At 46.8% G+C, this 14,037-nt stretch overlaps 1 protein-coding gene across 1 annotated transcript in view; it reads left to right on the top strand.

Annotated features, from left to right (window-relative positions):
• ARHGAP31 (Rho GTPase activating protein 31) overlaps positions 1-11,149 on the top strand; it is a 61,734-nt gene extending 50,585 nt beyond the window's left edge. The window contains exons 9-12 of the mRNA XM_063351486.1: positions 493-552; positions 1,231-1,857; positions 2,219-2,532; positions 3,415-11,149. Of these exons, the coding sequence (XP_063207556.1) occupies positions 493-552; positions 1,231-1,857; positions 2,219-2,532; positions 3,415-5,877 (3,464 nt within the window). The 3' untranslated portion in view covers positions 5,878-11,149. The remainder of the gene's footprint in view (positions 1-492; positions 553-1,230; positions 1,858-2,218; positions 2,533-3,414) is intronic.
• The last annotated feature ends 2,888 nt before the right edge of the window (positions 11,150-14,037 follow it).

Below are 14,037 nucleotides of genomic sequence, written 5' to 3'. Positions count from 1 at the left end.
AAATTTCCCGGAATGCTTGCTGGAGGCAGAGCATGCTCATGCCAACAAAGAGCCTGGGAGTGCAACGTAAAAATAACCTCACATTTGCTATCAGGAATGAGAGGTGAGAAGGCATTTATGTCAGTTCAGTTAAAAAGTCCTCAGAACCAAATAGCCTGGCTTGATTGGGGAGGTTCAGTGGTACATAACAGCTTTGGGGATGCTTAACTGCTTCGCAGTGGAGATGGTGTTGACTGGCTGGGTTAAGTATAGCTCTCCACATGTCCGGCAGGTGCAAAGCTGTTGTTAGCGCTAGCAGATCCCCAGCTGTGTGGACAAGTGTTGTGGGTAATAAGCCACATGGTGTGGATACAGAGGGGGAATGCTTGGAAATGGAAAATAACTTTGATGTCTGTCTGGCACGCCCATCTATATGTAGCCATTGGTCTTTATGGGCTGAAAGCTGGAAAGCTGCAGGATTTAAAGCCTGTTTCTAATACTCGTTTTCCACAGAAAAAGCAACAATTCGGCCCGCGAAGAGCATGGACTCGCTGTGTTCCTTGCCAGTAGAAGGTGAGACATCAACAGCTTATACTATAAGGGTGAAGGACTGCACTTCTGCATTCTCAGCTTTCCCCCGTTCCTGCGTGGATGCAGTGATCTGTTTCTTTGCCTTACTGACCGTATTGTGTACCTTTGTATGCTGGTACCATGGCTGCTGACATGTGCCTCCACCTTTGTGTGCATGCATTTTTAAGCCTTTTCTGTGACTTTCATGTTGGTGCACGTACCTGAGAGTTACTTCTGTGCCTAGCTGTGTCTTTATTGGCAGTGAGATTGCTTCAGTTTCATTCTTGGTTATTCTGGGCACAAAATTCTCAGTATAAAAGTATAAAGCAGTGAAAAGTTCTTGCAATAAACCAACAAAGCCTGGAGCTATGATCTTTGTGGGCAATGCATGCTAGCCCTAGACTTGGCTGCATGTGATTGAGAGGGGCCTCTAATAAAAGTCTTAGGTGATTTCCACTGGAGAGGATCCTATCCAGCCCTGCCTGCCAAGATTGAAGGAGGCCCCAGGGCTAGAGCCTGAAAGGTGTTCAGTGCCTGCTTGTCCCCATCCCTCTGGGGAAACATGGCTGTTCACCAGGGCAGGACCTATCCTTAGAGGGACCAAGGAGGGCTCCTCACAGAGGAAGGTTACTTGCTAGTGTTTCACTTCCCACTGACTCCCTTGTATCTTCTCTTGTCCAGGGGAGGATGAGAAGAGCAGATTCAAACGGGCAGTGACTACTGGAGGGTTTTTTGTCCCAGTGATGAAGATACGGACAGGAGGCACAGGCAGCTCATATGACCTCAGCAAGGAGAATGAGTGGGAGCGGGAAGGATCTGGCATGGGGGCCAAAGGATGCTCAGAGATGAGTGGGGAGAAAGGTCCTCCCCGGACACCGCAGGCAAAGTCACCCCCTGAGCAGCTGAAGGTCTTCCGGGCAGCAGAAGATGCTGAAAACGAGCAGACTTCACCCAAAGGCGGCCGCATGTTCTACACTTCTGAAACAGCCACGAAGTCAGGCTTCCCAAGCAGCCTCTTTCCCTTGGAGGCCTCTCCCCGTCACCAGAGGAAAGCCCTGAACATCTCAGAGCCCTTTGCGGTCTCTGTACCCCTCCGGGTATCCGCAGTCATCAGCACCAACAGCACCCCCTGCCGTGTGCCTGCCAAGGAGAAGCTTTCCCTCTCCAGCCTGGAGGAGTTGTCTTCCCTGGTGGCTGAGAGCACGAGCCCCTCTGCCCAGGAAGCAGGGACCCATACGAGGACAGAGCAGGTGCCGGATCGGAAGGAGAAACAGACAGGGCCCACCCTGCCAGTGACAGCATCTAGAGGTAAAAGTGTGTTAAGGAAGGTGACGTGGAGCCTCTGTCGGGCTACTGGAGGTGGTCTGCAGCTCAGTGGCGTGGAGGTTGCTCCAGCCTGCTCTTGTCTTGTGGCAGGAAAGAGACCAAACTGTGGCAGGAAAGAGACCAAGCTGTAGCAGGGTGGGTGTTGACGGCAGCAGGTCAGGTTGGTGCTTGTTGTAGTAATGACACTGGGGAGGTGGGTGGACTCCCAGCAGTGTCCTGTTGTGCCCGGAGGGAGCTCTTTAGCTTTGTTAGTTGGCATTGGGTTGAAAAAGCACCGCTTTGTCTCAGGGCACATGTTTTCAGTCACAAGTAGTTACATCGTTCATTTGTGTTTCTGATCCAGGCTCTCACCCTGAGGAGCTGGTGGCAGCCAAGAAACCTGAGTTCTTAGAAACTCCACAGCCAGCAGCAGAAAATCAGGAGACTTTATGTGTGCAGAGCAGCAGCACAAGCAGCACCAACAGCCCCCAGCAGTCCTCGGAGCAAAGTCCCACTTTGGAACAAACACCAGCCTCTGAGGTTCATACAGGGCCACTCCCGGCAGACAAGGCAGAGCAAGGACAGCTCAAGACGAAGGATGTCTCCTCAGAAAGCAGCTGTGTCCAGCAGGAAATCGAGATGGATAAGGCAGAAGAACGGTCGCCTTTAAGAGATGTGGTAAGGAAGAAGGCATGAGAAAAAAGATGGGGGACAATGTCATGGTGGTGACTGGGAGGCTTGTTTAAGTTTCATTGTGTGTCTGTAGTCATGAAAACAGTCTATGACCCAGGTCAAGAACTGATCATGTACTGATTTCACTCCTGTCACGTGACCAAAGTGGTGATTTACCTTTACACAACTGCCTACTGTCCTGTCTTAGACTTCTTTTCTAGTAACTATACGATTGCAGTCAGAACAATTTGTCTGCTCTGAGACTCTCCAGATGTGAGACTGTCCGGATGTCTGACCATTTTGACCCATGGTCTCTGAATTCCCCTTCTATTTTTACTGTCCCATTTGTCCTGGGCAGCCTGAACAGTCCTTTTTTCTTCCATTATCTACACACTATTTTTTTATTTATTATTTTTTTTGCCTCTGCTATATTTCTAGCAGAGATTTTTCACCAAGTTTCTTACAGTGATACTCATCTCTGGACAGCTATTTAAAGATTTGTTGGCATAGCTTCTTGAATAGATTATTCATTCCAGCTTGTGTGCGATTTGGGAATGCAAATCCTCTGTCAAGTCCAAGTGAGCACTGAATGGGAAGAGCTGAGAAACAGGCTGAGACATTCCAGCTACTCATTCACTTCACTCTTTCAGTACATCTGTCCAGGACTCATTTTGGCTGCACCTCTGATCTTCTCCTCCATAAACTCACTTGTTTATAGATGTATTTTCTTCCCTGGACTGGTAGCAGTTAGCATGTGTGTGTTTCTGTACCCATGAGCGTCCTTGTCCAGGAGTTCGTCTATTCTGTAAGGGCTGTTTGAGGAAAATGGAGGGTTATTTGCTTGGAAGTTGTGAGCTGCCAGGTCATGGCATTTCTTCTGTTTTTCAGACCGAGGAGGACCCTGCAAACACCGTTCTAGAACCGCTGTGGCCAGAGATACAGCAGGAACTGAAAATTATAGAATCTGAAGAGGAGCTCTTGCTCCTGCCAGCAGCTGTCCCCAAGATGGGCCTAATTACTGAATCCTCTCCTTCAGTACAAACAGATAGTTTTTCCTCTGGCCCAGAGCAGAGTCCAACACTGTCTGAGCAGAGATCTGCAAGCAGAACACCACAGACAACAACTCAGGTGCCTTTATTGGGTGCCACTGGCATGGAACGACAGGACAGCCTCCACAACTGCCAGTCTGATGTGGCTGCACAGCAGAGCTGTGCATCAGCCCTACCCAAAGTGGGTACTCTTTCAACTGGCACAGCCGCTCCAAAGAACCATCACCCAGTTGTGAAGGACAGCAGGAGTGAATGTCTCACTCCTTCCCTGGACTGGAAGCTTCACAGACAATCAGAATTTAATGAGGTTGCCCCAAGTGATGAGTTTTCTTGTTCCAAAGGACAGTTGGGGAGAGAAAAAGATAGCATTCACCAGCTGCAGAAGGAAAAGGATGGTCTTACCAGAGTCCAGACTCAGAGGGAGAAGCCTGAGATAATGACTGCTGATGAAAGGGACACATTCTCCTCCAAGGCGCTGAGTGGAGCTGGAATCCAGGAGCTGAAGAAGGGCAATGCTGTTAGCAGAATCCAAGATGCTGGTGACCAGGATGACGAGGACACCTGGACAGATAATGTCCAGAGCTTAGAACTTGTGGAGCCATGGGAGGATCACCAGTGGGTTACAAGCCCACTCCATTCCCCTACCTTTAAGGACATTCAGGAGAAGATGATACAGGAGTTTCAGCCACAGAGACAGAGAGCAGAGACAGGCCTTTCTCTTAGACCACGGTTCAGTCGCAGCCTTTCCCTGGACAGTAAAGACACAGTGATGAGTCTGTGGACTATCCCATTCTCTTTCATAGATGCCATGGACCAGCAGCAACCATGCAGTGACATTCTGCCAGTGACTTGTGAGCTACCGAAAACACAACCCATCTCCCCCTCTAGTTCAGGCAAAGCGAAGCAAGATGAGAATGGCACAAGGTCTCCAGAAGAACCTTTGAAACCTGAGGAGCTGAGGTACCCCCTCAGCAGGGAGGAAGCACCAGCTGAGAAAGAAAGACCATCCAGAATCCCTGTTTCAGGGCCAGAGGAGAAGAAAGTGGATGTAAGCAATGAAAACCCTTGGAGCTCAAAGCCTGAGCTGCCTTTACCATACCAAAATAGCCCAGGCAGTTCTTCACAGGTGAAGAGCACAAAGGAGGAGTTATCCATATCTCAGGATGCTGCCCTGGGAGGAGAGACTGTTACCAAAGCATTGTTCTCTGCCACTGAGTCACAGCTGAGTAATAAAGATGAAGAAACACCTCGCAAAGGGAAGACTAGGCCATCATCCCTCAACTTGGATTCACTCCTTCCAGCCCCAGATTTCTTCACATTCGAGAGCCTGTCCATGCCCTCTGCCCCTGGGAATCGCCTGCGTGGGCAGAAGGAAGTAAAAACCAGTGATTCTGTTCCATCCCTTCCGACTGCCTGCCCTGCTGCCAGTAAAGGCATTCCGTGGGGGTCTCATTTCAATGCCCACGGGGATCTAGACTTGGATTACCTGGCAGTGGCCCATGCCACCACTGGCCGCCGTAACTCTGCCCCTGTCAGCGTGTCGGCGGTCAGGACCTCCTTCATGATTAAGATGTGCCAGGCTAGAGCGGTGCCTGTTATACCGCCCAAGATTCAGTACACCCAGATTCCCCAGCCCCTGCAGGCTCAGAACACTGCTCCGCAGTCCGAGAAGAAGGAAGCAGAAGCCAAGCAGGCCATCAGGCAGAATCAACGGGTTGCATGGAGCCACCTAGAGGCTCCCAAGAGCCCACTGACAGAGAAGAAAGCCAAAGCAGAGAAAGAAAACAGTGACCCAGCTCAAAAGGACTCAGCCTGTCCTTGGCACAGCAGCCTTGGCTCTCCACTGGAGCCATCTCAGTCTAGTCATCACCCCACTCTGGATGCCCCTGTTCTGCGCCGAAAGCGCACCTCTGAGGGGGAGACAGCTGGAGATAACCCGCAGTCCTCAAAGATGGAGAGGCCATCAGGGTTCTCCAAGCCTTCCTATAGATCTAGGCCTGGAAGACCCCAGAGTCTGATTCTCTTCAGTCCCCCTTTCCCCATTATGGACCATCCCTCCTCTTCAGCAGACTCGAGGGTGTTGTTATCACCCATAAGGAGCCCCACTCAGACCACGTCTTCGAGCCCCATTTGTAGTGATCTGTCTGAGACTTCGTGGACAACTCCTGAGGGGGTGACACTGCGGAACAAAATGACCATCCCCAAGAATGGCCAGAGGCTGGAGACCTCTACTAGCTGCTTTTACCAGCCCCAGAGGCGCTCTGTGATTCTGGATGGACGAAGCGGGAGGCAGATTGAGTAACAACTGCTTCTCTTATTCCTTTTCTGTGGTGGATGGGATGGGAGTGTCCAAGACCAACTCTCTTGCCATTTCGCTGTTGTTATAACTATTTTGTGCAAGATGGACCCAAATCCTTTATGGTTTCCTGCAAAGCATTTTGCTACGGAGAGTCATAGTCTTTTTGTCTTGCTTTTCCTTCCCTTTCTCACCCCTGCCTAGTCCCTCACTCTGCTTTTTTTTTGTAAGCTAGTCCCAGGGAATTTGCATTTCCTCATACTTATTGCCTAACAAGCCCTGTGAAAGTCTCATCCCCCTGATGGAAAAAAAGGAAAAATAAATCTTGGTATAATTAGAAAATAGGGCTGGGAGAAAACACTGTTCCAAAGCACTGCAGCCCAGGGTGCAGGGGCGCAATATCTGCTGAGGAGGTAAGTCCAGATGTTTGGGACCTCCTTCCATTGTTTCCCAGCCACCAGTGAAGGACCGTGCCTATCCATCTCTGTTATCTGATTTTGACAGTGTAAATAAACAGTGCAGGAGGCTGGGGATAGCTGAAGAGGAAGGTGAAGCTGGCATGAGCACGTCACACAGGGTGTGAGACACCCAAGGATGTTCCAGTGACAAACGTAAAACCTGAAGGCGCTGCCTCCAGCTCTGTCCTTGCATCAAAGATGTGCTCTTTACAGCATGTGCAAAGGCTGGAATGAAAGTAGCTGGACAGGAGACGCCTAGTTGTTCTTTTAATCTTACAAATCCTGCTCATGAGTTTTGTTGTGTTCAGCCACACCTTCCTTGGGCAGTCAAGATCCGTGTGGTTGGGGAATGAGTGTGCAGTGTTTTGTCCAGTGGTAGAGACTTCTCAGGCTGGTATCAATGAAATCAAAGATATGGTCATAACAAAGGCCAGTATCAACTAATTTCATCATTGCTTAAAGACAGATGACACCTCTGCAGCTATCTCCAGCTGTGTTCCATGTTGTCAACAGCAGAGAAAAGCAAGAGGATCTTCTGATCTGCATGTCCTTGGGCTATTGCTCTCTTGCACCCCGACTGACATATCTTTGACCCTTGGTCTTTCGTTGCCACTGTGTGGCATGTCCCCAGGTGCTTCTTCTTCCTTTAAACTTCCTCTCCTTGTGATTTTACACTGTTTCTTTGAGAGCATGGCTGGTTGTCACCTCTCTGTCCCTCAGTGCTTTAAGACTGATTAAGAGTATGGTAAAGAGGATGATTTGTGGGACTGCAGAACAGATCATGAATGATATCCTGAGAGGGGGATTTGAAGTGAATTAAACTCTCTCCTGAAGGGCCATTATTGTTACAGACAAATACACGTTCATATAAGCAACAGCTGCCGTGGGAATAGAATTAAAGCTTTCTTTATAAAGCTTCTAACTCTATGTTCACCGCAGGCTCATCTATTGCCTGGTGACCGTGGGCGATTGCAAAGTCAGGTAGAGCCTGTGCTGTCTCTGCAATTTAAGTGTCACTAGTGACTACGGAGGAAACAGGAACACAGGTGTTGCTGCCAGCACTGAGACTGTCCCAGTAATGGTGCTTGCACGGGCCATCATTCATGGAGATGTCTGAGTCTGTAGGCCCTCAGATGGGTATTATGGGCTATAGTTTAAGCAGTAAATGAGCATCTGGTAGGAAGTGCCGGAGCCACCACAATGAGCATCAGTCAGAATTTCCCGATGGTTGTATGTTTAGGGCTTTTTTTCTGAAGTACTGTCATTTTCAAGTTGTTAGCAAACTCAGCCCATGAGCTCCTGGTCTGTACTGGATGTGTCACTTAATTAGTGTCCAGAGCCTGTACAGCGCTTTCTCTTCACACTTTGATTGCTAAAGGGGAGAGATTCCAGGGTACTTTTGAGAAGTTCTGAGCCCACAAATGCAAGGCATATGTCTTCAGCAGAATTTTCTCCGGCCGTATCCAAGGGGAGTGTGAAAAAACAAGAGGGACACCAGTTGGAGTCTTTGATCCTCCCCACTGTACTCCTTATTTGTGCATAGCACCACATAAGAGAAAGCACAGCAGAGAACTAAGTCCGTGCTGTCAGTTTTATTGAGGGAGAATATTAAACCAGATGAGAGCCTGGAGTTCTTGTTCAGGTCCATGTTCTCCCACAGATGTCAGCCTATGCTTTACCTGGGCAAGCCGTGGACAGCACGTCCAATATGCAGCTTCATGACAACTGTATTGTTCTCCTCCCAGACCATAAGATGCCTGTGCAGCCTCCTATTAGAACTAGCAAATTGCCAGTCCTCCATGCTCCTCCTAGTTAGCACAGCTCTGTGCTGCGTTCACATGGCACCTGAATGCCCTTTTTACTGCCTCATGGGAAAGCTTTTAATGGCAAATGACTGGCGAAGGTGCGATACAAGGTATTGTAAGGTATTGGTAAGGCTTTGGAGAAATTAAAAGTTGTGGAAATGATGCCCAGGTTTTTTTGGCGTCAACAAAATAGTTTACTTTGGGCAGGGATTTATATTCTCTCCGTTCCTAGAAGTTTTGACTGCCAAGGCATCTGGAATGGAGCCAGCGAAGCTCACAAAGTAATATATCAAAAGAAAAAAGAAAATGTGATGAAACCTTGGCACCTTTAAACCGTTCTCTTTTTTTCCCCTCCTTATTCTCATATCAGATGATCTATGAACAAGAAATGAGGTCTGGCAATTTGTATATAATACACTGTCTCAACTCTTAACAGCATTCCAGTAAGTAATAGCGCTTTTGGCATAAGTGGTGAAACTCCTGCAAGAAAACATTACTAGAAATCTTTACTTAATATTAAAGATCAGCCTCGACTAAAATGTGTATCCAGACTATACTTTTAAAAGATGCTTCAGAATTTGAACTCGGATCCAGATCCTGGATTTTATTTAAGCAGAGATTCTGTAATGACCTCTCTATTCTGTAGATCGATCTCATCTCTATCTACAATTTCATCTCCAGCCTTCAGATGAGGTATCAAACTTCTAGGAGCGTAACCAAGTGGACTTAATGCGGGCACATCACTATAGCTGTATGGTCACAAGTGGGCTTGTATCAAGACTGCTGAGATAAAGCCCCAGATCCTGCAGAGCTGAGAATACTTGTTTAGTTGCAAGGTGCACCATTGCACAAGTGTCACCATACCCAACCCCAGGCTTAGACTTCTGCAGAGTTTGTAATGCTTACTGATGGATCCATCTTGATACTGGTAGCTGCAGTCAGCTGCAAGGACCAGAGCTTGGTATTTCGAGCCAGAAGACAGAAGCCCTCTCCCATTAAATAGTGCTGACTGTGTGGTTAGAGCTTTCTGAGATCCAGCTTTACTAAGCCATTTCTGAAGTCAGCTTCAGGGTCAGACCTGACGTCATTTTTGCTTCAGAGCCCTTAGGTTGTCCTCTGCCAGCCTGCAGGAGCAGACTGAACCTGAGACTGGAAGCTGTTCTGAAGTTCAGCGTTTTGCAGTGATACATTGTGGGTACCAAACTCCTACCCTGCAACACTAGAGGCTTCAAAAAAGGATTTTGGGTTTTTTGCTTGGTTTTGGATTTGCTCATTTTTTCTTTTTTTTTTTTTTTTCTGTGAAGCATTATGGAGACCAGTAGATCAGATTTATGGAAGATGAGTCTGGCCCAGAATTTGAAGTTTTGTGCACAGGAGAGCTAAGTCGTTTTTTTCTTGGCATAATGGAAAGGACCTTCGTAAACAGACTGTCACATGGTTTGCAGCTCTGCAAGGATCATTTCAGGGACCCTGCAGTACGTTTCAATTCTCCTGAGACTGTGAAGAGTATAAAGGCCATGCCCAAGACTGCAGGTGGCCCCAGTCTCAGTCATGATATGACATCAACAGCACATGTTGGTTGTGGACTTTTACCAATGGAAGCCAAGTGACTAAATTTCACTTATTCTTTCCATACAGTCAGGGTGCTTGTGCAGCTTCTGTTAAGTGTAGCTCAGAATGAAAAGGTTGGGCTGGCAAAGATGCGAATCCCCTGATGGAAAAGAGGGACATGGGTAACGTTAGGTCATGTGGGAGCTGCTTTATTGGTGGGAGGGTAAATAGAAATGAGGATTGTAATTTACCTTATAAACCTCACTCCTCTGGGCTGTCCATCCCATGCTGTCACTTCAGAAAGACTGAAGAGCTTATTTTTTCACCTGTAGAGCTTCAGAGGAACTTAGGTCTGCATTAGAGAGCATCCATAAAGCCCTGAAACATTTTCCCTCATCTAGAGTCCAAATGGTGCAATCAAAGTCTTTTTTCTTTCTTTTTGAATTCTGAAATGCCTGTAGTGGTGAATATTGTGTTAAATTTTTATATATATATATAAAAAAGAACATTCTATATAAATATATTAAAAAGGAAATGTAATTAAAATGAAGGAATTGCCTAAATAGAATCCTGCACATCTGTGAAGCTTGGGCTGATGCATGGAACTGTTTTCTGCTGCAACTTCTGTAGCACTGAAGGTGTGAGATCAACTGGCTTTTTGCTCACAGAGGAGAAGCTAATGAGCTCTGGCTATCCTGTGGTGGGCAGAAGGCCTGAATCTGCCTTCCTGAGCTGGATAATGTCCTGGGAGAGGAGGGACAAGATCACAGGAGATGAGAGGACTTAGCTTTCCACCACAAGCTTCTCCCCAGTCCTTGAAAATGCAAACCATCTACTGGAGCATATATTACCTTTCAGGCATGCCCGTGTTTTTCAGTTGTTCCTTTTGCTTCTCTCCATCTCTAGAAAAAAAAAATAGTCTCTAGAGGTGAAGGAGAAGCTGTAGCTGATCCTTATTTGGTTTAGCTTTTGCTTGCTCCTTATTAATGTAAAGGCTTGGTGATAACTAATTCTGCTCCAAGCAAGGGATGGAAAACTTGCCACTGAGTTCAACTGGAGATGGAGCAGGGCTTTAAGAGCCCTGGCAAGAAGGATGGCAGGAGGCAAGTGCTTCCTGAGGGCTCCATGCAGCAGCCCAGGCCTTAGATCTTGTTCTTGCAGGCACTGGTCCCCTTTGAAATATTATTTGCTGCCAGGTCAAGGGAAGGGCTGGAAGTCAGACACTGTGAAAAGGACTGTCCCCATCCCACTGGCCCTGGTTTGTGATTATTTCTCCTGCTAGGTCTGATGGATTGTATTTTTGTTAAGCTTTGTGCTCTGTGTGGACTTGCCTGCCTTTGTGCCTTATTGCTTTAAAAAAAGAAAGAAAAACAACAGCCCCAAAAGAAAGATGTTTTGCCAGGTCTCAGCCATGAGATTAAACTGGAGTTTTTATAAAAGCAGACCTGTGCCCTAGTGGTGTTTTGGAATGTTTTCTTTTTCCTGGTTTTGGTTTATGAATGCAGTACAAATGCTTTGTCTTCCTCTGACATGGAGTTGGAGCCCTTCTTTTGTCATGTGAGCGGCCAGAGCATGACGGTAGGTTTTTCTGGGTTTTGACTGGGGAGATGAAGGTCAGGGCCTGATCACGCATTTGTCTGATTGCAGGTTATGAGGGCTGCAGCTGCCCTGCAGCTCTGAAAATGAAGTGAGGGCTTGGAGACTTCTGTAGAATTACCATTATCTGAAACGCTTTAAATTTTCCAAAGGTAAAATTAGTCTTTTTCCTTACTGTTTCTAGTTCTACCAGACTGAACTTTCAGTGGTGTACAACCACGTCCTCCCATTTAGCGCATCTCCTGCAGAATTCTGCCTTGCCTGTGATAATGCAGAGCAATGCAGAGTAGAGTACAGAAATACTTTGGGATCCCGGTGCTTGTAGAGGGGAAGCCAAGCTGGAACAAGAGGAGTTACTATGAAGCCTCTGGTGCATTGTGTATGCACTTCTGTTGGTCTGTAAAGAACAAGCAAGAACTTAAAAAAATTATGAATTAAGTCCCCTGGTTCTCTGGATTCTTGCAGTGCCCTCGTTGATCCAATCTCTGAGCTGTAGCGTGGAAGTGAGTATTATTAGTATTTGTCCATTATTCTACCCTGGAACAAAAAAAGGAAAAAAAAGAGAGGGTTTCTCATGGTTTTAGCTTCAGTGGACATACCTGAAGTTCAGCCTGCTGTTTTTTCTCCCTGAAAAACAGATGAACCATTGGGTTAAATGGAATGCTTTTTTTTTCCTACTCAGCAGCTGAACTCAGGGCTTGACTCCCTTTCCTACCTCCTTCATGACTTCAATTTCCCTTTAGGAAAATGCCTGGGTTGTGCTTCCTGCTTACCATGGCAACTGGCACACAAAGTGAGAGAGAAAACCATGTCCATTGAACTCTGGAGTTGTTGTTGGCCATAGCCAATTATTAGTACTGAAAGAAACAGTGTTTTTGTATTCTTTGTGCCGCAGAGTCTAGCAATGACTTGGCCATAAGACTAGAGGAGAATCTCAGACTGCCCCTCAGCATTCCCACGGTTATGAAAATCAAGCAAAAGGCACACTGCAGACCTGCTCATGCTCCATTCGGCGCTGTGCCCTAAATCAGGGTGCTTAAACACGTGGAAATGCATGAACACAATTTCAGCCAAGTCCTTTTGCCTGCTTTCCCATCACCACGAGTTTGAAAGTCTGACTCAGGACAATCATCTGTGTAGGTTGTATTGGAAGCAACAGCTATAACATCTTGGATACTTTCAGCTAAGCCAAAGCCAGGATTAAGCAAGTTCCCAAACTGGCTGTCAACCAGGAAACAATCTAACCTAGCGCCAAAGAGCATTTGATACCGGTGTCTCCTGCATCCTCCTTGCAACACAGGAGTCCAACAGCTACGGGCAACAGGACATCTACCTGGTATCCCACTGGATGGAGCTAACAGTCAACTGGCAGCAAAGGGAAGGCAGGCAGTGCAGGGAAGGAGATTTAGCCCAGTGAAGGAGACTTAGGCCAAGCTGGCACAAGGTGTCAACAACAGCAAAAAGAACAGGCTCATAATGTCCAAGATAGAGAAAGCCAGTGAGATCTCTGAGTTCGTTTTCCATCTGAGCCGGATGAACTTTTCAAAGAATACGTCTCACCACAAGGGCAGAGGATGAACAGTTTCAGAGTTAAGAATTAGAAATGAATGGGAGCTGCAGAGCTCAGACCTGGCCAAGTCCCAGTGCCCCTAAAAGTTATCTAGAGCGTGAGTTTTAAAACAAGAATGTTTTGTTCACTCCATAATAAAAAAGGATAGCTATTTTCTCATGTCTGATTTGCAAACTTCAGTGTGAGATGAACTACTTTTTGCAGACCTAGAAAATCCATAGGGATTATGCGATGCCCTTTAGGTCCAGATACACCTTAAAATTGGACCTGTTTTCTTCCGTAGCACATCTGCTGCAGGGAACACATATAGCTCTGTCATTTAAATCCCTTATCTGCAAAGACCAGGAAATACTTGAATTCAGTGAGAGGAAATGACTTCAAAGAAAACTTAGTGGCTGCTTAAGAATGAACCACAAGGAACAGGAACATGGGAATGACCAGAGCTGGAGAAAGGAGAATAACACACATGATGGTTATTAAACAGGGAAAGTTTCCAGATAAGTAAACCTGAAAAGGAAAAAAAAAACAACAAACCCCAAACCCAGCCATAAGATAGAGTAGAACCAGTCTGAAAAATATCAGGTAACTTCTTTCCCTCCTCCTTCATAAGAGTCAGGAAGAAGCTTAGATCAGAAAAAATAGGTGCTCACAACCTGCTTTACTCACCTTTTTTTTTTTTTTGTATTGTGAGATAATTTGCTTTAAATACCAAGGGTCAGGGAGTGGAGGCAGAAGAGAGATGTAAAAAGACTAGGCTGGTTATTTGCAGGGATTATTTGAAGTGGCTTGGCTTTACCTTCTCCAGCCTCCGTGCTAGCCACAGTACCCTGCTAAAGGTGAGTGTTGCTTTGGAAAAAATAGAGAGAGGGAAGGTTTTCAGTCCTGCGTTCACTCACAGTCAGTAACAGCCCTGGGTCACTGCTCATCACTTAGCTCTCTTGCAGAGTTTATCTCAACTAGTGAACATGCAAGAACTGCAGATGACCTTGCCTATGCTGGAATTTCACCTCGCGTGCCAGCTAACACAGTCAGAAAAACCCTCACCTTTTTTTTGCTGTTGAGGATAAACCCTCAGCAGTCATCCTCAACTCCTCACGCAGCCGGGTCTCCCAAAGACAGATGCCTGAGATTACAGGGAGAGTCCTTGCAGGAGGTTCCCTGCATACCACACGTTGCAGAGGCTTTC

This window comes from Chroicocephalus ridibundus, chromosome 1, assembly GCF_963924245.1.
Source record: "Chroicocephalus ridibundus chromosome 1, bChrRid1.1, whole genome shotgun sequence".
Classification (NCBI taxonomy): Eukaryota; Metazoa; Chordata; class Aves; order Charadriiformes; family Laridae; genus Chroicocephalus; species Chroicocephalus ridibundus.
Note: the sequence above shows the minus strand (reverse complement) of the source record. Positions and strands in the feature narration are given on the sequence as shown.